General features: G+C 42.4%; 2 protein-coding genes across 7 annotated transcripts in view; both read right to left on the reverse strand.

Annotated features, from left to right (window-relative positions):
* Nucleotides 1–9298, reverse strand: adora2b (adenosine A2b receptor). 3 transcript variants are annotated; one of them, XM_018755023.2, is made up of 4 exons: nucleotides 9043–9298; nucleotides 8496–8812; nucleotides 8326–8390; nucleotides 1–997 (listed from the first exon to the last, which is right to left on the reverse strand). In XM_018755023.2, the coding sequence occupies exons 2-4, from the start codon at nucleotides 8649–8651 to the stop codon at nucleotides 313–315; spliced, it is 906 nt and encodes a 301-aa protein (XP_018610539.1). In that variant the 5' UTR covers nucleotides 8652–8812; nucleotides 9043–9298; the 3' UTR covers nucleotides 1–312. The 3 variants fall into 3 exon arrangements, with proteins under 3 accessions (XP_018610539.1, XP_018610537.1, XP_018610538.1); XM_018755021.2 differs by having other exon boundaries at nucleotides 8326–8812; XM_018755022.2 differs by lacking the exon at nucleotides 9043–9298 and adding an exon at nucleotides 8927–9025 and having other exon boundaries at nucleotides 8326–8812.
* A 1795-nt stretch (nucleotides 9299–11093) lies between these two features.
* The window catches only part of specc1 (sperm antigen with calponin homology and coiled-coil domains 1), a 127219-nt gene continuing 111300 nt past the window's right edge, over nucleotides 11094–27012 (reverse strand). For 3 of the 4 annotated variants that reach the window (XM_018755466.2, XM_018755467.2, XM_018755469.2), the window contains 3 exons: nucleotides 16244–16360; nucleotides 15405–15464; nucleotides 11094–11722 (listed from right to left, as the gene is read on the reverse strand). In XM_018755466.2, coding sequence (XP_018610982.2) covers nucleotides 11633–11722; nucleotides 15405–15464; nucleotides 16244–16360 — 267 coding nt within the window. In that variant the 3' untranslated portion in view covers nucleotides 11094–11632. The remainder of the gene's footprint in view (nucleotides 11723–15404; nucleotides 15465–16243; nucleotides 16361–27012) is intronic. The other variant, XM_018755468.2, reaches the window with a different exon arrangement.

Here is a 27012-nt window from a genome sequence, read left to right on the forward strand (position 1 = left end):
TCCATCTCAACTACGGTTCAGTATAGTGTACCACAGGGCTCTGTGCTGGGTCCATTACTGTTGTCACTGTATATGTCTACATGGTCTGGGATGTTCATTTCAGCCTCTTGCGTTGAACAGCGATCCGATTTTAGAAACATTAACAAAAATCCCAAAATCCACAAAATTTCCCAAGCCTAGAGCTGCTGCTAGCATTGTGCACAGTGTTTCACGTTTTACACATTTTACCCTCCTGATCTGTAGTCATTTCTCACCAAATTCTGAAAGACATTAAGAAAAGTACACCAAGACTTGTGGAGGCCTCCCCTTCTACTATAGTAAAGGGTCGATGGTCATGTGGATTTCATCAGGATTTTGTGAACTACTGCCAGAGCCAAGGTACAGCTCCTCCTTCCGGCACAGGAAGTGGCTGGAGATAATCTTCCGGAAGGTGTTCCTGAAGTCCCGGATGCGGTAGGCATAGATGATGGGGTTAACTGCAGAGTTGGCATGCGACAGGATGATGGCCAGGTACATGATGTAATTGGACTTCTGCACAGGGTAGAAGAGTGTGAGGCAGTTAAGGATGTGGACTGGCAGCCAGCAGAAAGCAAACAGGCCCACAATAATGGAGAGGGACTTGGCTGCTCGGAATTCACGTTGCAGAAGGCTATGCGAGTTCTCACCATTGATGCACTTGAGCTCAATCTGGCGCAGCTGCTTGCGCGCCACGTTGAAAATTTTAGCATAGATGGCCAGCATGATGAGCAGCGGCAAAAGCACGCAGCCAAAGAAGTTGAAGTAGACCATGTAGCGCATATCCACCACAGTCTCAAAGTAGCATGTGAGATAACAGCTCTGACTGGTGCTGCTTGTGTTTGCTGGGCTGCTCATGTTTCTACACACTGTGTGCTTCTTGTTCCAGCCCAGGAATGGAACAAGGCCGATGATGAAAGACAGGATCCAAAGGATGGCGATAATCTCTCTGGCTCTCTTGCCCGTCACAAGTTCGTTGTATCTGATCAAATGAAAAGGTGCGAAAAATGTAAGCGCACGGCTAGGTTCCTCCTGTCCCTGAAATTTTACTGAGTGACATGGCCATACATAATTTAAAAAAACAATGATGAATATTAAATTGAAATATTTACAGAATTTCTTAATATGGCTTCACTTTCATATTTCTAGCATTACATACAATCATACATGAATCAATCACGCTTTTCTTTCAACTGTTTCTCTGTATTAGCAAATGATGTAACTAATGTAGGTGCTTTGCTCTGTCCTTTTAATACAAATTAAGACTGATTTTAGGCAATGACCCCTGGAGTCATACATCAGGCTAATATTGCTATACTGTAAATATTGCTAGTTTTCTGTCATGTTAAATTCACCTACATTCTCTACAATGTCACAGAAGTGTTTCACTGCTAAAGAGACTAATATGAGTTTGCACTGCCTAAGCCTAAATTATTTAGCTTGGTAGAGCTGCACTTGAAGTTCTGTTGATGTGTGTGACAGTGTCACATGCTGAATTAGGTGGACAGTAGATAAAACAAGCATCGGATAACCTAAGGTCTGCATAGTCCTGCTGAATGCCAGTGTAGATAGTAACTCATCCATTCTCAGCGTCCTGGCAGCTGCAGCAGCAAAAACTCATCACTAATTATTTCTCAGACTTTATTCCCATCAAACTTCTATTGATGAATTCTGAATATTCCTTTTATGTGAGGGCCAGTGGAGAGCTACTTCATGAACACCATATTAAGAAATTTGCTGTTGCATAATGATATTGAAACTGATTTGGACAGTGTCACAATGGAGCAAGACCATGCAGGTGGGTGGGAACTATGAGGCTGTGACTTTGAGTGACTCAGTAGACTGTAGAACATGTAACCAGCTGCCATACCAGGGTAACAGTTCTGGTAACAGCCCCAATTTTTTCTGCACAGAAAAGCACTGTACTTGGAATGCACAGACACAGCACACATTGCCCTCAAGACTAACATGTTAAAAACAAGTTGCAATATTAACATGCTCTAAAAATCGCTGCACTTAAAATTATGCATGAAGATAAATATACAGAGGGGATTACAGACTTCAGAGGTGTTATGTAACTGTCATGTGTCAGAGGGATCACAGGTAGAATGTTAGTCTGCTCAACATTATATTTGCCTTTAAAAATGGCTGTTGCCCCAAAATAACATATCCAAACTATGAGGAGGCTGATACCATTATGGTCAGTAAAGGCTGCAGGGGGCTAGGATTTGGAACAGAACCAAGCATCAGGGTGAGATTTGTGCTCAAAAAGACTAAAATGTTACACTGAGTGCCTTATAGGTTATGTTTGTTTCCTATTCCACCTGTGAAGACAGAGAAAGACTCCAATGGTTATTTGAAGTATTTCCATTTGAAGTAAGTAACATACAACAGGAACAATTTCCAGCACTACCGTTGTAACACAAGCTACAAGAATGAGACAAAAATACCCTGGATGGAAAAAAAATACAAATTATATAAACACATTAAATAAACTGAAAAAGAAAGACACACAATATGGGTAAGCACTGGAGCTACCCTCCCTTCAATGTCGCCATAAAAAAACTCCTAATTTTGGTCTCTACTTTCCAAAAATCCACCTGGATATCAAGGTACATTTAAAAGTTTGTTATGCCCACGACATTGGATGGGACGAACGCACCTGCAGCACATAAGGGAGACAAAGCATAAAAGAGTGGCTCAGCCGCACCGGATCACGAAACCTCACTTCAGCAACCCCTACCACCACAACTACTCACTGTGCGCCTCATCTCCTTGCTCCCCACTGTCCTTTGTCCTGTTCTGTTTTTTCCTCCCTTGCCCCTTCGGATTGTTTCTTCTGGTTTCCTGACCTTCGTTACTGTTTCTTGGATTCTGATTCTGGTTTGCCCCAGTTACGACGTTTGTTCGGATTATCTCTGCCTGTCCCCGACCTCGCCTCTGCCTGCCCCTTTGGTTATTGTCATTGCAATAAACACCTGCTTCTAGGTCCGATGACTCCACTCCGAGTGTTCCATCACGGCAAAGTTAGCATAGGTGCTGTACTCTGCTGCTGGGAAGACAAGTGACACACAGACGAAATGGGCCACAATGCCAGACTGACTTCCCCTGAATTACCTTCATTTACTTCATTATCAAATATTGTCATCTATAGCCGATTAAAAACATGACTTATTTACACAGCTGTGTGTTTACCAATACCGTTAAAGTTATGCACAGCATCTACATTCACATTTATTCATATAGTACATGTTTTTTCCCAAAGCAACATACCGTACATTTTGAGAACAAAGCAAAAAGTGCATTACGTCAGCAGGAGTAGACATTTTGATGTAGGCGCATGATGCTTAAGTACAATTTGTCACATACCACCATATAAACTAGTACACATTACAAAAAGAGCTGCATACAGGGTTTTTTTTATAACTATTGAACACAGCAAACATGCACACATTTATCAGGTCTTCCAAATGAATAAATGTAAATGTAAGCACAGAAGAAGTTAGTGCAAAAAAAGTGAGTTTTCAGACCCTTCTTGAAAGTTGAACCTCTCAACAGTTCTGAGTGAGAGAGGAAAGTCATTTCACCACATTGATGACAAAACCCAAAATCATTGTGCTTTTGATTTTGGACCTTTTGTGTGTGGTACCACCAAGTGGGAGGAGGTGGAGAAGGGCAGCAGTCTGGTTAGGGCATAGCGAGTGATTAGTTCTTGTAGATACTGTAGACGGGATCCATTGGTAGTTTTGTAACCAGAGTCTAGAATTTGATGCAGGCAGATACAGGAAGCCAGTGGACAGAGATGAGGAGGGGGATACAGGGGAATGCTCTGGCTGATCAAACACAACTAGTGCAGAAGCATTTTGTATCAGCTAAACAGATTTGATGGCAAAGGCCAGAAAACCAGACAGAAAAAAGTTTCAGTAGTCCAGGTGAGATATACCCATTGCCTGGTGCAGAAGTTGTGGAGAGTTTGTTGTGACATAAGGCTGGATCCTGCTGATGTTATGCAGGATCTATCTGCAGGACCGAGTTGTGCCTTCAATATGTTGAGAGGGTAGAATTGAGTTGATCATTACTACTAGACTCTTAGCTGATGAGGTAGGTGAAAAAACTGAGTTGTCCAGTTTGATAGAGAGTTTTTGACAGGACGATAGACAAGCTAGAAGGCAAAGGATCTCTCTTTTGAAGAGGCTGAGTTGTAGGTGGTGGTCAGACATCCAAGTAATGCTTGAAGAAATGTTTGTAGAGCTGGAAAGAAAAGAAAGGAAGAGTTTGGTATTCTTGGCGTAACAGTAGTATGAGAATCCAGAGAAGGTAATGACGGAGCAGAAGGAAAAGGTGTAGATGGCGAAGACTAGGTGGCTCAGCACCGGTCTCTCTGGAACACCAGTTGAGAGAGACTGAGGGGATGACAGGGAGATACTGTATGCTAAACCACTACCTGACTACCTGACCCCTACCAGACATCTACATGATAGTATTTTAGTGCTGTTCCTTTGATGACATTGTGTCCAAGAGAGGACAGTAGAATCCAGTGGTCAACAAATGCTGCAGACAGATCAAGGTCGATGAGGATCAAGGGTTTTTTTAATTATTAAATAAAAAACATTCCTACTGGAGACCACTCTAGCTCACTGGAGTGCAAAGGATACTGCAAGAAGGGCAGTTTCGGTGGAATGTATGACTTTGAATCCAGACTGAGTACCATCAAGGAGATCATTCTGGACATTAAAGATACCTGATTACAGGTTGCCCATTCCAAAGTTTTTGCAGAAAAGGAAGGAGACAGACTGGCCTGTAATTCTGGACTGGAAAATCAGAGAGTTTCTTTAACAGGACTGAGATAAAGGCAGTTTTGAAGGCAGATGGGAAGCATCCAGAGGAGAGCAAGGATATGATGACAATGGAGATAGAAGATTTTTAAAAAGATAAAAGAGAAAAAAATTGTGGGGAAATGTCCTGTAGGACAGGTGACAGGAGGGGATTAAGGGAGTAGGTTGTGGCTTTAAACGACAGCAGAGTCAGTGATGTGAATACCATGTATGTTTACGGAGTTGTTGGGAACGTATTTGGACATTGTCCGTGTTCCTTCATCAGTTCTGTGAGCTACAAAGGAGCGCAGAATAAACTGTTATTGAGAAATAGATCTATAGACTCTCCCTTGATGATCTTTCAACAAAGGGCAAAGTCTTCCCCCATTTAGCAACTTGCCAAATGTCCACTTGCAGTTAAGACATCAGTTACATTACAGTAGGACAAGCACGCGAGTGACTTTCTGTTAAGTTGAATGGCGGCCAGAGGGTCTCGGTACTGTACTGGTTTCCCATTGCAGACCACAGACCTCTCACTGTTCATATACCAGAGATATACAGAAAGCAGCCCAGCAACTAAGGGAAGTTAACCTGCCTTTCTATTAACCAGCCAAATGTGACTGAACAGTTTCCGGCTCTGAGTGAATGAGCAGCTCCCTGATATCTTGAGAACAACACAGGCACAATGCTGATGAAGGATATTGGGATGTAGGTCCACATGCTCATCTTGGCAAAGACAAGTCTCAGTGAAAGAGGCCATTCTGAACAGCACCACCGTGGGCCAGCTCCACTGGCAACGCTCTCCCTTTCTGCTACCCAGAGAAAGGAACAGGAGCCTGGGAAAATCGGGAGCCTTTGTGGGGAGTAGGGTACATTATCATCCTACAGCAACTGCAGCTTTCAGTAAACACTCTGAAGGTACAAACCTTCCCTTTGCCTTGAGTCCTCATGAACACTGATAGAATGTGACAGAGAAATGGACAGTGGAAGGAATGTGCACAGTGAGCTTCAAGTCTAATCCTGATGACCTTAGGGTCAATATGACCTTTGCTGGCTGGAAGTCCTCTTGACTGATGTTGTACAATGTTCTGTGCTATGCATAGTGCTCGCATAATTGTTTGTGAGATAACTGCATCATCTGTAATTTGCAGTTTGCAATAATTTTCCATTTATATTTATTCATTTAGCAGATGCTTTTGTCCAAAGCAACGCACATCTCAGCAAAAGTCCTGTTTATGCATTACATTAAGAGAAGGAGACATAGCTGCAGACATGTTACTCAAGAAAACCTAGTTTGTTAGCTTTAATCGTTTTTTTTCCATTTACCAAAGTATCTTTTTCTTCCTTTGCAGAGCCTCATAACTACAAACATGACAGAAAGAAAAGAGAAGAGTGGCAACAGATCCTCTTACACAGGATCTTTAGGCTGACCTGTCTCCAGAATAGCCTGGCTAGTGACCCTCTCTCCCTGAAAGAATGGAGGAAGTTTTCACCTCTGACTGCTGGCACATCCATAAATTACCCCAGGCCATCAGTTATTGATCATGTGGAAGTGGCTTCACTTGACCAAAGGACAGAGTAATTGATCTGGACACCTCAGGTCACTCTGACCATCATAAAGCGTATTCACATGAGTCTGGTCAATAGGTCTTTTTTCCCCTCTTTCAAACACTGTCATGATCAAAAATGTAAGAATGACATGTGCAGAAAAAGTAATTATACTAAATAATAGCATATCAGAATCTTTCGTCTCTGAAACAGCTCAACACCACTTTTTCCAAATACAGCAAAGTCAAGATATCGCAAGGAATGTTCATCCTTTCTAGTGCGTGACCTGCAAACTGCTTTACAGGGTACAAGTAGCTGTCCAGTACACATTTGCACCCTACTTTTTAACAGGACAGAAATTACAACGTGGAAATATGGCAAAATGAGCAGGGAATCCATTAGAGTGAAGGAACAGATACAAAATGCTGTATGTGGTAAGGCTGGTATAGTACATTGAGCAGCAGTAACTTGACTAGTGTGCTGCTGTTAAGAAAATAATTTTTAACACTTCCTCCACCAACATTTTCCCTTGAAAATAAACAGTGATAAACAGAAATCCTATACTAGATAAACTCTATATGGATGCAGTGTGGAAATTGTCCACAGGCTGTAGCGAGAGTCACTTCCTTGAAGAATTTATCACACACTCATTTTGTACTATGTGGCAAACTAGAGCAAAAACACACTTTTCACAACCTAGCCATAACCATGCAATTACAACAGCAGGTAATGACGAACTGCAGAAAAACATGCTGTTATCTCCACAAGGGGAAACATCTCTTTTTCCATAGTTAAAGGCTGGTTTACATTGTTTTCTGCCAACTGCTCAGCTGGTAGTCAGGAGTAAAGAGTAAATGAGTGCTATTGTTCACTTACTAAATTTAAATCAGCTTTTGGAGTGCATCTCTAAAATGCAGGTCTGCTGGGTTCAGAGTGACCCGTCCAGGAGCACTGGTTATTTATACTCCTGGCTACACCAGCCTCCAAAGTATTGAAGGTCTTAGGTTCAGTCCCTCTCCTGATTTGGGAAACTAAATGTGGGGATCAGGGGCAGATATGTGATGTTACTCTACTTGGTTCTGTGACATTCACTGGATTATGAGTACACCACACACTCATACATTTTATATCTTTACATAAAGACTAATACTTCAGTTATAAAAGTAATTGTTCTGCTCATGTCATTCTTCAAACAGCAAACATACAGTATATCCATATTCTTAAAGACTTCTACACAGCAATGCACACAATCCACAGTCAGATTTATACGAATTATTTCAGTCATGTTATAGTGCACAACATTGCTCTCCTTAAACTACTCTGATCTAAAAAAAATCTTTTTAAAGCTATTGATTTCAAGCATCTCTTAATCACTCAAAATAGGTTTACTGCAATTGAAAAAACACATCAATGACAGACTACAAATACTGATGATGCCATTAATTAAATGGGGACAAAGCATTTAAACATCAAGAAGACTAACATCTTCAGGTCAAATTCTTTATTATCCCATAAACACAGAGATCTGGGATATTACTTATCTAACCTGTTTTGTTGTGGGAATACAATTTAAAATTATTCCCACAATAAAAACTATAAAATTCAGTTTTTCAGATTTCACAAGCACTAACTTCCCAGAATCAATTGAAATATTCTGAACAGACTACTAAATCAAGCCCAGTCTGGTTGATTTATATCTGCACAATATTTAGCCATGTAGACACTAAAGGGCCAATATATTTATTTTGCAAATAAAATCAGTCATTAAATTCCACATAGAAAAAGACTAACCACTGCTTCAGCAGCTTTTATAGTAATGCAAATCAGGAAAGTTTTGCACTGTGTTATAAATACAGTGTAGTTTAAGCAGATTTAACAGGCAACCCAGTACTGTAAATGGCACAGGCTATCATCATTATCATAATAGTCATCATCATCATTCACTCACCTGAGGGGTATTTTGACAGCCAGGTACCTGTCAATGGCTATGGCCAGCAGGCTGAAGATGGAGCTCTGTGTAAGGACCAGGACAAAACAAGCCATAAAGAGACATCCATAGAAGTCCGAGGGCAGACCGATGCTGATGGTAATGGCAAAGGGGATGGCCAGGCAGCCCACCAGGATGTCTGCCACTGCCAGAGACACCAGAAAATAGTTGGTGGCATTCTTCAGGGTTGTGTTAATGGCCACAGCCCAACACACAAGGACGTTGCCGGAGATGGACAGCAGGGCAATCACCAACTCTACAGCTATGTAGAATGTGTCAGCCTTCATGGTTTCATAGTCAGAGCAGAGTGGGTGACAGTGAGTCTGGGTGACATCCAGGACACTCGGTTACACTACAGGTGTGGAGGAGTGTGTCCTGAAGTGTGCCTAAGATGGTCCAGTGGAGGTGAAGGATCCATCTTACCAGCAGCAAGCAGCAAATCTGGAAACTGCGGGAAACACATTAGAAAAAAATCAAAGTATTCCCGCGCTCACGAACACACACAATCTGAAGTGAAGAGTTGAAGAGAGCAGTTACAGACGAGTAAAGGATTATACTTTACCAGACAAGACAAGTTTACTCGAAAACATTCGGCAGAGGTGAAGAAGGGAGACTGATTGCGCTGCAGCGCTCTGAGAAAGTGTGAAGGTCCACAAGAAGAAGAATGGAGAGACTCACTGTGTCGCTCGCACTCAAAACGTGCTTCCGAAGTTCCGTTGCCCCTCGGCACTCCGTCCGTGTGGACGAGTAAGATTTTGAGCGGAAAAGCTCTCCTTTGTTATGCCGTCCTCCTGCTTTTCTGCACGCCACACGCGCAAGGCGACCCACTCGATACGGCCACGCCCGACACGAGCTGTGGGTTTCACACGTCGAGCTTCTCTCGTGGGCGACGCGTATCCCCTGCAGCACTTAACACCCACACACACATTTTCAGAACCGCTTGTCCCATACGGGGTCACGGGGAACCGGAGCCTACCCGGTAACACAGGGCGTAAGGCCGGAGGGGGAGGGGACACACCCTGGACAGGACGCCAGTCCGTCGCAAGGCACCCCAAGCGGGACTCGAACCGCAGACCCACTGAAGAGCAGGACCCAGTCCAACCCACCGCGCCACCGCGCCCCCTGTCACTTAACACCCTTTCGTGTCTTTTACACCATTTAGCGCGGTGGTTACGACGGAATAGGCACACGTTAGCAACCAGGAACACCGCACTCGAGATGTGTTCTCACACATCGTCGCCTTTCACTTCTTTCTTCTCTTAGACACGGATGTGGGAGCAGGGGGCGTTTTTTATGCCACTCCACTCGCTTGTGTGGAGCCTCTCGCGCTGTTTTTCTTAATTTACAAAGTTATTTCTCCAGTGGTAAACTTACACAACATGCCATGGCCCGTGCGTCCCAAACTAAATTATCCAGCACATGTTTTAGAACACAGCAGTAAAATGATATATAATGCAACAAAGTTCATGCTGAATCATGTAGGTCTATATATTATGAGATCTGTGTGTATATTGAATAACGGGCTGTATATAAAGTGTTGGACTCATTTTACTCCGTGGTACATATCATATGTCCAGGTGAAACAGCCAGGTGTCCTACACACAAACTGAGCCCCAACTGCACATTCCTTTTCAAAAGTTGTGTGGTTCCCTCATATGCAACAGGTGTTCCCTGAGGCATAAACTTGTGTGTCACAGAAAGTTTGTGTTTTGTGGACCTGGGAACCACCTGTTTGCCTGGAACAGGTATGACCAACTGGACCTGAAGAGCTCAGACTTTTGTGTTTTTTTTTCTTGCATGGAACATCCCTGCATCTGGTGTTTCAAGTGCCATTTTTGCACAAACTTTTTTATGATACAGGACTAGGTTGATGACATCTTGTCTCTCACTTCAAGTAGCTGGTGTTTCCATGTGTGTGTTAGGTTAACTCTTTGAATCATCATTCCAAGTGAACATTTGAAGGAGAAGGTTGATTTCCCTTTCTGCTGTACCACTCTTTGAACAATGTGCAGTGCTCTGTGTCATCATGGTGAGAAGAGCACTGACACACACACACACACACACACACACACACACACACACACACACACACACACACACACACACACACACACACACACATTTTCTGGGCCACTTGTCCTATACAGGGTCACGGGGGACCAGAGCCTACCCAGCAACACAGGGCGTAAGGCCAGAGGGGGAGGGGACACACCCAGGACGGCACGCCAGTCCACCGCAAGGCACCCCAAGCGGGACTCGAACCCCAGACCCACCAGAGAGCAGGACCCGGTCCAACCCACTGCGCCACTGTACCACCGCAACCCTTATGAGAAGAGCACTCTATAAAAATAAAACAAATTTTTTTGCTGGTATGACTTCAGAAACTCTTCATTATCAGAGCACCCTGATATAATATAAAAGATATGACAAACAATACAGTATATATAAAATTTACAAGTGAGCAGAACATATAATGAAACATCACAATCTTGTTTTTATTTCTTAATAAACAATATATTCATTGCTTAAATTTAAATGTTTTTGCTCATTTGTCTTTCCTTGTTTTTATTATTTGTACATTAACTTAGTTTAAATAAATGTAAATGTAATGTGAAAGAAAAAAAACTATAGGCATAACACTAACTCTATAATAGCTGACAGCCTATCACAGAATGTACACATATTGTACAATAAATTTATAATAGTACAGTATGCTATTTGTGGGTTCACATTGTACTATTCAGGAAAAAGTCTTAAGTAACATAAATTATAATAATTTATTTGCCACACAGTCATTGCGTATAATTCATTAAAAGAGGACAACTTTGTTGTTGGACAAAAAAGTTTATCAGCAACAGTCCTGTTTGTAGTCTGAGAAGTATCTCAATTTCTCAGGCCAAAAGTCTAATGCCACCAAAAAACTGCTCTGTATAATCTGTTTTCTTAAGTCATTTTAATTTTTAACATTAAATTCTGAATAAATAAATGCTTCCTATTGACAGTTTTTTATAGCTATGAATTAGTGTTAAAACACTGTAAACGTGGCATAAAAGCAAAAATAGTTCTGTACAGAACAAACATTACTCAAGCCTGTTAGTAAACTGCACCTCAGGTCTGGCAAGGTCACGGTAAAGTGTGGGTGTAAAAGTAATAAACACTGTAACTGAAAGCAGATGAAGGCCTTCCAAGATGATGGCTGCCTTGCATGCTGGTTGGTTTGGGAGGGAGGACTGGAAAGTGCTGTCATATTGGCTGTCTCCTCCTCCCCTCAAGTCTCAAAGTATTTGTAGATCTGGGAAACATATTGCATGACGCTCTGCCAATCAGGTCTGTCTGTGTGCATCATCTCGTTAATGTCCTGTGCAAACACATATATTGATGGATTAGCACACTGTAACACAAGGTTTACTATATTTCAGTGGAGCAACATGTATTTTAAATCCTAAAGGAAAAAAACACTAAACATTTATACAACAAGAGCTGACATCAACCTGATGGCACTTAATAGTAACAAGCTACAACACTGAGCTTTCACACTATCCCTTCTGCCTAAACTTATTAAAAGGACCTTCAAAATACTTAACAGCAACTTAAAATAGTGAACTGCATACAGTGATTTAGTCCTTTGTTACAGCAAGGTAATTTTTACTGAAGCAGGTTAGGTTGAGCTTAGCAGTTTAAAGGACTTTGACCGAGGGTTCTACAGCAAAAGGCAGAATTCAAATCTTGGTCCTTTGAGTGGAAAATAACAGTGCAACCACTATGACAACAACTATGCCACCAGCTGTTGTAGACTTGTGCAGACTTTTCATTGCTAATGTTAAGCCTTTAAGAATAACAGTCCTAGTGTTTACATTCATCTACAAATAAGATCAATATTAAGTTGAATGAGTACAATCAGACAAAATCACAGTTCACATGGATTGGATGAATTCCCCTGTTTATTTGTTTATTTAAACTCTCAAGATGCCTTACTAAATTAAGTGATGGAATGGAAACAGGCAGGGAGAAGGGCTTGGGGGCACAATATATTCCAGCTCTATGGCTGTGTGAGAATACGAATATTTGCTCATTTGTCTTGGCCTTCTGCCTGTTATCCATTTGGGTTTAATAGGTGTGTTAAACAGATTTTAAAATAACAGATGGCAAAATACATATGACTATGGCTATAAAATAAATGTCATAATATATGTGCTTTATGAAACAATATCATCTCTAACAGTATTTTGTCTCTATCTCATTTCAGTATCTTACTACTTTGTACAAAACACCAACATAAGGGGCTGGTAACACATTTAGATGCTGTATGCATTAAGAGTTTGTTCTTATGTGAGCCACTCCTGTGGATTTTCATGGATGTGCAGACTGTAATCTTGGTACATTATGCTCATGAGTCTTGTAAATCTACTTAGTGTAAGCATTAATTAAACTGAATTTGAGAAAAATGGATAGAAGTATATACACTGTACATTAAAAATTTTCTAGAAAAAATATTACAATTAACCTTATGTGAAAGGGTCTATTTACACTTATTCATTTCAAAGATGCTTTTCTCCAAAGTCACTGCCAACAAATTCTACATAGTGTTACCAGCCCATATCTTATTCACCAAGGGGATTTACACTGCAAGACCAGTACACTACTTACAACAGGTCACTCATCCATACATCAGTGGAACATACTCTCTCTATCACTGACACACTATGGGTGAACCTGAATAGCATGTCTTTGGACTGTGGGAGGAAACCCATGCAGACACAGACTGAGCAGGGATTGAACCCATGTCCTCTGCACCCCCTAGGTACTGTGAGACAACAGCACTACTTGCTGCACCACCATGCTACCCATGAGGCCCTGAATGGTTTTCTTGGATAATTAGCTAACTGAAGCAATGAAGACAAGTCTCTGCAAGGAGCTGGGATGCAGTTAAACACAACTATAGTGAACTGCAAGAACAATTACTTCAATGGACTTCAACTTTTATGCTGAGGTTGTGAGAAGTTAGGCAGAGCAGCCCAGGGTAGGAGATGGGATCTTCTTGATGGACAAGTTCCCAACGCCCACCCCTGCCCTAATGAAATTTGAGAGCCAGCAGCTGCCAACTGTGGAAGATTTGCAGCTGGTCAGAAGATTTAGGAGGACTGCATAGGGAGTGTGAGTTTTGTTGGTGGATCTGTTCTCTCCGAAAGGTTCTTCTTAGTTTGAAATAAAACCAGAAGAAGACTGCCTCCTGGGATTTGAATTAACCAAGTTACCTGTCAGTGTTTATCATACTACTTGATACTCCTGCTACATTGTTAGTGAGATGTCTGTTTCAAGAAATCAGGCTGTACAGAATTTTAGCAGTATGATGCACAGCATTAAAAAAAAAATGTGCCTGGGGGGGCAGTGGGGGGGGGATTGCCAGCAGACATAGGGTACATTCTTTGTTTACCCATTGAAAATTCAGTGATATAAAACAACTTCATTTCTAAATGATATTGTCATTTTATTGGTTTCAGCAGTTGTACAATGTCATATATTTAATCCTATAATACATTAAAACCTGAAGTGTACCATGTCTGAGGTGCACAATCATCAATTAATAATCAATATACCATAGAGTGGAGGCCAGTGCTGTGGGAGAGAGACAAATGGGACAATAATATCACATTAGCAGTGGACACCGGCTTGCTTCTTGGTTAAATACACCTGCTGGCTGGAGCCTGAGCATGATGAAGCTGTTGCCTTTGACCCCATTCCCAGGAGATATGTTACTCACTCTTACATAGTCCTGATAACTGTCTCCTACAGACTGAAAAAAACTGTGCTCTATTACCATTTACAATTTACAAAGCTGGTTCCTGAAGCTTTCAGTAAAAGCCAAGTCCTTCTAGCTGTGATCAACCCATATCCCATATGCTTGTGTTGATATAAATGGGCCCAGATAAAGAGGGCTAGTTGATTCCAGGGTGAGTTAAAACATGACTGTGGATGTGTGTTCACCCATACACAGGATCACCATTCTTGCTGACACTGAGCAGTTGAGATCTAGCAAACCGCATCAGTAAGAAATTACCAGGAAGATTGGTGCTGTGCTTCGTGGCCTGCAGTGGGTGTGCTGGACAAAAAAAACAGTACTTGCTATTCTGTTTCCCCTTTAATTGCATGCAGCTAGGCAAAGAAAACAGCTCACATAAAGTGGTAGTTCAATGAGAGAGATCTATGGACTGCAGTATACTACTCAAGAAATGGGGAGTGAGCAGGACCTGACTGGAAATCTGACAGAGCAAAGTGAGGTAAGATTGTTAATTTCAGTGAAACACAGCACACCTTGCACTGTATGTATTTATATACATTTACTGTTTCTTTTTATTTCACCCATCAGGCACACCATCCCACACATATACTACTTTGTCACAAAACAGATATTTGTACTTCCTGCCAGACAAAACATCATTAATGCCAAAAGCTTACACTTCCACAGTCAGAACAGGGAAAAAATGTCTGAAAATGTGACAAAATAGCACACTGCTCCTTATATTAGGAATGTAGGAGTTACACATTATGAAAGATAAAAAATATTTCCAAGTTTCTTCTATTTTAAGTTGCAATTTCTTTGTATTCTGAAAAATTCCTGGTTGCTGCTGAGCAAACACAACCTGTATATACATGACTGCTGTCAGTGAAATGGACCCAGACAGAAAAGGCGTACAAGAACACAAAATTCCATTCCCTTCTGTGGTGTCTACAACTTGTGTCCTGTGCTGAGTGAAGCTGAAGAATGTTGCACATGTTTATGGGATGAATCAGTCAACAGTCATGACAGAATAGGAATTTGTGGAGAAAATATATTTCAAATAAGTTGAATCATTTTAATTAATTTTGCTTGAAGGTAATAAAATGTTAATGACGTAAAGTAGCTGTCGGTGTCGTGTTGTGCAAGACGGACTTCCTATGGTTTCCACACTGACAGTAATAGCTCACAATGGCTGCCATGTTACAATGGGCTGATTCTATGATTTTGTCACTGCAGAGCCTGCATTCATACCAAAACTCACCAGTGAGGACTTGATGCCGACGCTCTCTGCTGCTTGGAAAGCGAGGCTCAAATTTCTGCTCTGCAAAAACAAATGGCTTTAAAGGACAACAGCAGAACTTGTTGTGTGTACATTGAACACATCTCAACAGTCAGTCAGGCACACACAGAAAGTTAGAAGAAATACAATACAGAGTCTGGAATCTTGTCAAGTAAACAGTGTGACCAAAGCCACTTCGAAGGAGGATCGATACTTTTTTGAGCCAGAGACTCAAAAACCCAACATAAGATAATGTAAGGCTTTACTAAATACCTTGTTTATGATAATTCTGCAAATCTTTACTAAATACATGATCAAACGGTTGTGTAACTGACTTCTGAGATATTGTTATTTCACTGATAGACATGTGAGTGTTGAGGACAAGTCGAAAGGCAACAGTATACTACCAGAAGGGGTTTGTGTGATGGCCAGGTAGCTGTGTGATTAAAACACACCCCTAATAAATAATTCATCTTTCTTTGTTACTGTCAATAACACACACACACATTTTCAGAACCGCTTGTCCCATACGGGGTTGCGGGGAACCGGAGCCTACCCGGCAACACAGGGCGTAAGGCCGGAGGGGGAGGGGACACACCCAGGACAGGACGCCAGTCCATCACAAGGCACCCCAAGCGGGACTCGAACCCCAGACCCACTAGAGAGCAGGACTGCAGCCCAACCCACTGCGCCCCCTGTCAATAATAATGAATAATTAATGATGTCCTTGCAATTTAGTTTTGTCAGATGGCTCTTTAGCACTACACATGTGGATAAACACTTTCTTTTGAATGTGTGTAGAGAAGATAGCGGTTTTCTACCTTGTCATGGCTGACCAGCTCCTGGTATGGGATGTGAGCAGGCAGATACGTATGCAGAAGAGCACAGAAGGCCAGGCCATCACTCCAACTGCTGCTGAAGTTGGTCACATCAATGTTCTGGGGGAGGAGATGACAGGGCAGTACTCAGCTCTGAAAAAGACATCTGTGCAAGTGCACTTATACCCTGGGCTAATGCCCTCAGTGGCAGGAAATGCAATGAATTATGCTGTCAACATGAAAAATATGCTTCAAGCAAACAGTACATTTTATTATTTAGCAGAAGCTTTTCTTCAAAGTGATTTACAATGAATAATCTGTAGTATTTAGCAGACACCTTTAATCGAAAGTAACTTACAGTTTAAGATAGTTTCAAGAAGTACACTATCTTTTGTCAGCTTGTACAGTAGTGCAGCATACTGTCTCACACACTGCAGGCAATTTAGAGTCACCAGTTCACTTGAAACACATGTCTTTGGACTGTAGGAGGAAACCCATGGAAATATGGGGAGAATATGCAAACTCCAGACAGGCTAAGCGGTGAACAAATCCATGTTCTCTCTTACCCTTTCAGTGCTGTGAGACAGCAGTGCAACCCTCTGTGTCAATGAGTACATTGTCAGAAATTTTAGGGTGAATACCTTACTCAAGAGAATTACAGTCAGTTTCATGTCCACGCCCACAACTCAACCACAAACACCTGGCCATAATCAACAGGACATGAGAAGCACCACTCCCCCGCTTCCCTGTTGCGAAATCTCATTGAGACATCCATCCGTTCTGCGCTCTTGAAACTTCCACTCGCCTTACCTGACCTGCTCCCTGCATCTCCCTTCCTCATTCCCTAGCCCGTTTCCTCATTCTCAAATCCTGTTTGCCATGGCCACGGCCTTTGACTTGTCCCTTCGACCACGTCTCCAGATCATCCCTGATACAACATTTGCCCCTCGAGTCTGGACCTTCGCTTGCCTCTGACCATGAGTTTTGCTTGTTCTCTGAAATCCTAAATCACCGATCCCGCACCTGGGTCAAACTCACGGTGTTCCGACTCATCGATATGACCCAGAGGTGGTAATTCAAACCTGCAATCCCCAGGTTCAGAGGCAGCATATTTAACCCCTGGACTCCCCAGTTGCAGCAGTTCATTTACATCATGTACAAAAGTATAAGAAATTTACACTATAATGAAACTGAAGAAAATAACAGTCAATATTTTTAATGCAAATTTACATGTGAAATGGTAACGCAGGTTTCCTAAGGTGAGGTCAAGTAGGACAGAAATCTCCCGCTGAGCAGAAGGCCTAAAGCTTGCTTGATCTTGATTTTCAGTATGAGTACAGACCAGGAAAGCGGGGCCTTACGATTATTATGGCTTTTTGGGTTCCAAACAGGTGTCAGAAAAGTTACCACAGGAATAGCTGCCTTGTGACGACCAAGCATTCATAGCAACGCCGCTTTTTGATCCTTCCATATCCTTCCAAGACTTTTGCTATAGAAGTTGATATTTCCTAAAAAGAAGGAGTAACAGGATGGCTGGAACTCTGTCTATAAATAGTATGATTGAATACCTGTGGATATAGGTGCACCAATGAGCTCAAACGGAACGACAGTTGTGGGAATTACATGGATCTTAAAAGTCATTGGGAGCACACAACTAATATGCAACTGTAAACAAAGAAGGAATTCTCAATTGATCCTCCTTGCAGGTTGTCAGTCCAGTCAGTACCCCTGTCACCTTTCCCTTACAGTCACTATTTTTTTCTGTGTTGTGCTCCAAGGTTGTAAAACCACCGAGTGAGGACCTTTGCAGAAAGAGGCTGTGCGCAGTGGAGGAGTTCCTGTACTTTCTTATTTGTGTGAGGCTTCTGCAGCAACAATGGTAAAGGGGCCACTTTCCATGCCTAGACACCACTGTGGTGGTCCCCATTGGACATAAGTTGTTTCCCGTGTTCCCCTCTTTCCTCTTCAATGTTCAGCCAGAGGCAGCATTGGGAACAGGGCATTTGGCCAGAGGCGTACCTCTTGATTCCAATACAGAGGCCCCAACACCCTTTGATTTGCCATCAAATGTTTCCTTCAGAGTAAAACTTCATCTGTCCTCATATCTCCCCTAGAGAGACATCATTCCCAAGATGTAAGATAAAAAAAGCCTAAGAGAAACTCCTGGTCTTGCCTTTTCAGGGTCAAAAGTGCAATTGCGACCAGAGCTTTATATGTATTTGCATCAGAAATTTAACAAAAATATGTTTTCATAACCAAGAATTATATTAAGCGAGCTGAACCCTTAGTGGGAAATAGTATCTTGCTGGTGGAAGCCAAATCTGGAAAAAACGCAATGTAGCTTGTAGATGCAGGAAATCTCTTCTTGGAATCTGTGGGAAAATGTATATATGAAAAAAACACTGCTGTGGAGTGAAGCACTCCATCTCTGAATCAAAGCTCTTTAAACAACTTATCAGTCACATGCATTATTTATCAGGAGGAGGTCTGTGGCACTCTGAACAAGGACATGAAGAAACATCCCCACAGAACACTTTTTGTATTGTACACTAGTTCCTAACTACCAAGTAGTACAGAAGAAAATTTAATTTAATAAGCTTAAAGAGTACTCTTTATGATGTACAAGTAAGACAATCCATGGAGAATGAGCTCTCAGAGTTCAAACACAAACCAGTTCACAGTGATTCATCATCAGTGGAAGAAAAGGGCAAGAATTAGAAATACGAAGACATGTCCAAGATGTGCACACTGAGCAAACGTGGCATATTTCTGCAGCTGCCTATAGCAGCACAGCTCTAGGGTTGAGCTCCAGCTTTTCTTGCTAATTTGTCCTTTAGGCATATGATCAGTACAGTGTGGGTCAACGCTCTGATGGGCAATCAACAAGGTCTGCAGGACACTGTGCTCTGTTAGATGCTAATTGGGTATTTTTGCCAATTTTCAGCAAAAATGTTTGTTACATTGTATATACATATTATGCATGACATAATAATAGGTAAATTGCATTACAGCAGACGTGCAGGACAACCAAAAAAACTAGCAGATGGATGAACTTCAGTGAAAAGGGACTTAAGCAGCCACAATGGGAAGCACATGGAGAGTACACAGGTAGGAGCTCACAGTGGCCTATGCTGGGACCATAATTGGGAACACGTTTCTGCCTAGTTCTTTTGCTATGCCCGTCCATTCCTTTCCAGAGTGAGGACCTGCACGGTCATGTCAGCTGGCATTTCTCAAATGCTTGATGGGCTTTCTAAGCTGCGCCACTTGCCACATGTTGGAAGATAAAGGGATGTCTGGGCTGAGAAGGGTGAGAGCAGCATCCTGGAGGGCTTGTCTCCTGGGAATGGTATCAATGTTAAAACAACAGTGCACATGGTCAGCACACTAGGACCAGGCTTCCCAAAACAAACATTACAACAAGAGGCAGGATATCTTTCTTTGCATAAAGACAGGGCTGCGTATGTGAAGGACCCCAAAGCCTAGATGGGCTCACTGCTTTTTCCCACTTAGAAAAACTTCTGTTTTTGTTTTGATTCATTTTTTTATTCATCCCTTGCTCAGAGATATAAATACACACACACACACACACACACACACACACACACACACCTGTGTTCCTATCTTGAGAGGCACTTCCATGTTAATGCAATAAATGATTTATAACTCCAACCAAATGAAACTCAAAGCTTATGCAAGTATAAAACAAAATGTTAATGCTCAGAGGGTTCATTCAGACAGCGTATAGCAAAATGAGATTTATTTTGTTATAGTACAGCTATGAATATGTAGCATATTTTGAAAGAACTCCATCATACAATGAGTGTACTTTTTATCCAGTGAGAGCCCACAGGCACAAATTCCTTCAGCCCACAAGGAGCATGTCCAATGACGCAGCCTGGCAGGAAACATGTAGTGTCACTGCCAGGGTCTTCCAGGTCCCCTGTGCACTTTAGTAGCACAAGAACCACTCATACAGGAAAACTTTCATTACTGTTTACTTTACACACACACCACAACCTTGTGCAGCAAATGGCAATAAAAAATACAAGTCCAGAAGATGTGGTTTCTGTATTCCATGATTTTTTCACAGGCCATATAAAGTTTTACATTTACCTTTATTCATTTAGCAAACACTTGTTCCTAAAGCGATGTACATCTCAGAGAAAAATACAATGAACATTACATCAACAGAAGGAGAAGTTTTAGATGGTGAACAATTACTCCAGTACAGGCTGAAGGTCCGGAACTACAGCCAATTATTTCAAACAAATAGACATTTAGTGGTATTATGCTCCAGTAATCCAGTTACTTCTGCTTTATAGCCTCTAAGTAGCATGATAGGATATGTGCACAATTGCATTACAAGGCAGCTGTTTCCTCAGAGTAGTGTGAGTGGAGACACCCAGTAGGTTGTGGAGCAGAGCAAACCAAATGCACTGTAACTGCCCCTTGATTGTCATGTGTGATGGGGCCTTTAGGGGAGGTTCCTAAAAGAGTGCCCATAAGCTGAGCTGCTGTATTTTGGTACTTCCCCAGTTTGAAATGGGGAGAGAGAGAGAGAGAGAGAGAGAGAGAGAGAGAGAGAGAGACAGACAGACAGACAGAAAGATAAACAACTGACATACTGAGTATCAAAGGAGTCACTGTATTAAAAAAGCCTGTCATTAATGTATATTAGACATTCTGATTACAGCACATTCCCAAGTACAGATATCTTATCCAGTCTGTCTACTGCTTTGCAAAATGTAGATGGCAACACACTGATATTTGCTTTCTTACATAAGGATGGCGCAGATTAATTCATGGAAGCAGCCAGTCCCATTCTGTGACAAAGTGAAACATTTGGAAAGATGAAGATAACGGCATTGGTAACTCACTGCTTGTTCTATACATTCATTTTCTACATGCTATAGTCAGTAAGCAGCTGCGTGACACTGCTGTGGTTGCAAGTTCACACACGCTCAAAAGTTAAGTTGTTTTTAAAGTCATTACCTGGAATGTCAGGAGTATGGGGAACATAATTAAGAGAAAGAAGATTTTAACAATCTTAAAGAAAGAAACCTACTTTTATTTACATTTATATTTATTTAGCAGACGCTTTTCTCCAAAGCATGGGGGCGCGGTGGCACAGCGGGTTTGGCCAGGTCCTGCTCTCTGGTGGGTCTGGGGTTTGAGTCCTGCTTGGGGTGCCTTGTGACAGACTGGCATCCCATTCTGGGTGTGTCCCCTCACCCTCCAGCCTTGCGCTCTGTGTTGCCGGGTGAAGCGCTGACTCTCTGCGACCCCGCTTAGGATAAACAGCTTCGGACAGTGTGTGTTCTCACAGAAAATAGAATGTGTGCATTACATTAGCAGGAATGGATACTTAGATGATGATGCGTGATTAAGTACAGTTAGTTTGTTTCTTTCCACCATGAATAAATGTACATCATACGAGTAGCTGCATAAAGCTTTATCTGAATATCAACGATTCCTTCCTGTTAATTGTGTGTGTGTGTGTGTGTGTGTGTGTGTACTTACTGCAAAGGGGCAGGGAAAGTACAGTGGTGGGGTGGGTATGACTGGGTCCCACTCTCTGGTGGGTCTGGCGTGCCTTGCGATGGATTGGTGTCCCTTCCTGGGTGTGTCCCCTCCAGCCTTGCACCTTGTGTTGCCAGGTTAGGTTCCGGCTTACAGTGATCCCGCTCCGGACAAGCGGTTTCAGACAATATGTGTGTGTGTGTGTGTGTGTGTGTGTGTGTGTGTGTGTGTGTGTGTGTGTGTGTATGTGTGTGTGTGTGCGCTTACTTCTTGCAGTAAGTTAAATGCTCTACTGAGCAACTTATTTTTGCTCAATGGAGCATTTAAAACTGAAAAGAAAAGACTAGGTTGGTCAAGTTTGTTTTTCTTCATTAAACTGTAAGAAAAGAGTCAACATTATTCTAATTAATAAGAATATTCCTTTTATTCCTGATTAAGGAATAAAACAACAAGGAGGACAGGTTCATTTTAAATTCTGGCTCACTTTCTGGAGAGCTGGACATCACAGTTCTAAATGTTTATGCCATGAATGTGGACTCCCCACAGTTTATGTACTGCATGGTGCTGTTATTTAACCAATACTGTAAAGGATTTTGCTGTTTCGGCAGAGATTTTAATTGTACATTTGACAACAACCTAGATAAGTCACTCTCATCTTCAGTGTCAAAATTAATTAATTAACGTCCTTTGTTATTTTCAAGAGGGGGGCACGGTGGCGCAGCGGGTTGGGCCGGGTCCTGCTCTCCGGTAGGTCTGGGGTTCAAGTCCTGCTTGGGGTGCCTTGCGACGGACTGGCGTCCCATCCTGGGTGTGTCCCCTCCCCCTCCAGCCTTATGCCCTGAGTTGCCGGGTTAGGCTCCGGCTCTCTGTGACCCCGTATGGGAGAAGCGGTTTAGAAAGTGTGTGAGTTCCACTCTAGGTTTGGTTGACATATAAAGAGAATTGCACCTCAACAGTAAGAACTGGATGGTTTACTGTAACCCCCATAAATCTTATTACAGGTTATATTATATTTTCATCCTCAGTCTTGCCAGATTGGTCACATTGTGGTCTCAGACCATTGTCCAGCCTTTTTGAAGCTCATATTCAAAGAATATCTTCCAAAGCTAAACAATGAAGAATAAACTGTACTCTTTCGGATGTTAAATCTTTCTGTAGAAAGGTTCAAGAAAACATAGATCTATTGTCACCCCCTGTCCACACCCCAGACACAAGAATCTGCTAGCAATTATCAGGGCAAAGTATAAAGACTGCCATTCCTCCGCTCCCAAGCTGCGGAATCTCAATGAGACAACTGTTCCATCTGTGCTGTCAACCTGCTCCTTTACCCTGAATTCCCACTTTGACTCACCTGTCCTCCTTCTCATCCACGACCCTTGCCTCTCTTCTCTGACTATGACTTTGGATCATCCCTCAGAACAACGTCTGTGCTTTGACTCTTTGACCCATGCTTGTCCCCGACCATAACTTTTGCTTTGCCCTTTGGACTTCTAATAAAATGATCTTCCATTTGGCTCCTACCTCCAGTTTCCTACCCTTGTGTGTTACTGTGACAGAGCAGGTCTGCATCAGCTTGGGGTGAGAAGAAAAACCACTCTTTCATTGTACAGTTTAACTTAGTGGGTGCACACATTCAGTTGGTTATATTCGTTATATTATACACAAACATTCAACCTGCACAAACACACAACACATATGCTCAACTGTATCTAGTGTCTGTTATGCTTATTTAATTACATTACTTACGAAACACTACTGTTTTGGACCTAGCAAAAGATTCCAGTAAGGTTTTAGGTGACCTTAAATAATGTGTCTTTTTGGGATGGCCAATGCCCAGGAAAATGGAAAAACAAATTACTATGGGAGTTTGTCATTGTGTTTCATGCCATTTACATTTACATTTATTCATTTAGCAGATGCTTTTCTCCAAAGCGACGTACATCTCAGAGAAAATACAATTTACATTTTAATACAATTTTACATTAGGAGAAACAGAGACATAGTTGCAGACATGTGATTCTTAAGTAAATCCAGTTTGTTTCTTTCCACTTTATGCACCAATGTTCATTGCACGAGTAGGTGCACAAAACTCAGGATAGACTAATCCTGGACTAGCTGCACAACTACATGACAAGAATGCACGTTGGGAAAAAGCGGTAGCAACAATAAATTTACCCAAAACACAAAGAACTGCAGCGACAATCCTACATAGAGTTCGTTGGAAGTTGCTTTGGAAAAAGGTGTCTGCTAATAAATGTAAATTGATACCCTTTTTTTGTTGGTGGAAATGGTTCAGTCCTTCCTAAAGGAAACAAAAGGAAGCTATTTAAAGTCTCTCCTGGTGCTTTTGAGAAGAGAGGTATTGATACTGTATGTATTGTGTGTGCTGCTGATGGCATAAGAGAAGTATTGTGGATGTTTATAAATATTGTATATAGTTCTTGTTTGTCACTTACTTAGGCACTGTAATAAACATCCTTAGCACTAAGAAGGTTTGTTGCAGCCTACCATTGTTTGAAGGAAAGAACCAGACGAAGCACATTCGCCCCACACCAAGATGTGAGGTGTGATAGATTGTGTGAGAAGTGGCATGGTAGGCTGCAAAGGAGGAAAAAATGCCTAAGAGAAGAACTGGACTGCGTTCTCAGAAGGCCATGCCAATTTTGCCCAAGATGGAGGTACCTGAGGAAGAGGGGCAGTTGGATGCTTTGGAGTCTGATGAGGAAGGTGCAACAGTTCAGGTGGATTGTGCAAAGGCAGAGAAACCACGGGCACAGCCCTCTGAGGTACTAAAAATGGCAGCCCTGCTGAACAGGTTCTTGGTTACACACCAGTAACAAGAAGAGAGACTGGTCCAGAAATTTTGGAAAGTGAGATCTTGTCTGACTATGCAGCTCCACCCAGTTGGAGACTTCAACCTTCCAGACCCAACCATAGGAACGACCCAGTTTTCATCACCACTGTACTTTCCTGAAAGCCAGAGCCTGGGACAAGACCTATCAACACCAGCACCGCAGTGCTCACTTCTGTCAGGAGGCAGGACTACAACTGCCCAAAAGTCATTAAACCTGATCAAACTTGATTTGAACATTGCCTTAAATGTTATAAACCTAATTTCTAGAAAGCAAGAACTGGCTCTAATCATCTCTCGATGCTGAAAAGTCACTTCTTCACAGAGAAGAATGGAGTTTCTTGTTTTTTGTCTTGGATAGACTTAAGGTGTGTAGTAACTTTATCAGCCTAATCAACCTCTTATACTTAAACCCTTCAGAACAAGTTGATGTCAATGGCTTTCCGGTGGATAGTTTCTCTGTTGGAAGAAGGTGCCAACATGGATGACCCCTCTCCCCTTTACTATTCGTACTTATGACTGGACCTTTGGCAGAAGTTATTAGAAGCAAAAAAGATATCCCATAATAGGGTAGGTGAAGAGGACCATAGCATTTATCTAAATGTTGATGATGTACTCTTACATTTGAGTAATCCTGAAACGTGAGTCCCAACAGTAGTAAAGGTGATATCCATCCTATTAGAGTAGACTTTCAGGTCATGAAATCAATCTCTCTAAATCTTTGGTCATGCCAATGAATATTCCTCTTAATTCCACTTGGTGAATCCCCTTTAAGATGGTTTAATATACCTAGGTATTTTTGTTACTCTAGGTCTTAATCACCTTGTAGACACCCAGTACTCGTTTCTAATTAAAGAGATGAAAGTGGAGCAAGTCTCATGGATGTATTTACATATTTCAATATAATCAACGTTGTCCAGATGAGTGTTTTATGTTGGTTGTTATACCTATTCCAAAATCTTTTATGTTGCTTGTAAATTTTAAAAAAATTAAACACCTTGATCTCCAGATTCATCCGGAAAAAAAAAAGAACCAGAATTAGCCTTTGAAAAACTTTGTCAACCAAAAGGTAAAGATCGTGTCACGGGGAACAGAGGATGTGGAGGTGGCTGGACCCAAGTGAAGGATTGTTTATTTAATACTGAGAGAGTCACGATTGGGGACGGGTGAATGGTTGGTCGATCGGCAAACTGGACGGAGGTGAGGATCTGATGTTGTGGTCGAGGGACAAGTCCAGAGGTTGGTTGTAACCAAGGAGACACGGAGCAGGACTAGGGGACGATGAGAAACAGGACACAGGACGAGCAAAGGGAGGTGGGGGTTTGAGAGCCCAGAGAGGACAGTTTTCTCAAGTGAGATTCCACAACTAGGAAGTGGTAGGGTGGTGCTCTTTATAGCCGGGTGCTCTAATTATAGCCAGGTACTCTAATTACAGCTGGGTGCGGGAATAGGCCTGATAGTACCCCTCATGGGTGGCTCTCATCACCCAGTGATCCCTGGAAGGGGGACAAGCCCACGGACAAGGCGCTGGCCAATCAAAATGATCCCCGAACCCAGCTGTTCTCCACTGGCCCATACCCCTCCCAATCCACCATACAGTATAGGCACCCACGCTGTCATTGGGAGTCAAGGAGGGAACGAACTGTGTAAGCCAGACCCCCATCTACCTCCAATGGAGAGGGTGGCATGGAGCCTGGAGAAGCATGGAGGAGAGAGGTCTTGTAAGGTTTCAGCAGCGACACATAAAAGGTCAGACAAATGCGGAAATGCTGGGGCAATTGTAACCTATACGTGACTGGTGTGATTTGTTGGATGCTCTTGAAAGGTCCAATGTGCCGTGGACTGAGTTTCTTGGAGGGGAGTTTTAACTGAATGTCCCACGTGGACAGCCAAACCCTCTGTCCAAGTTGGAAGAGCAGGGTCAAGAAAGACGTCGTTGTTTGAACTGCTGGGTGCTACAGCATAGATGCTCCTGGACCTCTCGCCAGACTCCTTCACTGTTCTGGAACCAGGGATCCTCCTCACTGGGACCAGGGTGCCAGGGAAACAGGGGAGGTTGGTAGCCTAAAATACATTGAAAAGGGGACAGTCCCATGGATGAGTGTATTAGTGCATTGTGGGCTTATTCTGCCCAGGGCAGGAAGCGCAACATTGGTTCTGCTTCTGGCTACAAGGTCAGTAAGAAAGTTGTTATGTGGGACCACGGCTGGGAAGATACCGGAAGGGGATCCAACAAGCTGGCAGGCTTTGTCTCAGGGTCTTTGCCTGGGCACAAACTTTGCATGCCTTGATGTACTCCTGGACATCATCGTGAATGGAGGGCTACATGTACCACTGCTGGAGCACGGAGAGGGTCTTGCAGCAAGCTGGATGTCCAGCAGCTGGGGAATCATGTACC

The sequence above is a fragment of the Scleropages formosus genome, chromosome 4, assembly GCF_900964775.1.
Source record: "Scleropages formosus chromosome 4, fSclFor1.1, whole genome shotgun sequence".
NCBI lineage: Eukaryota > Metazoa > Chordata > Actinopteri > Osteoglossiformes > Osteoglossidae > Scleropages > Scleropages formosus.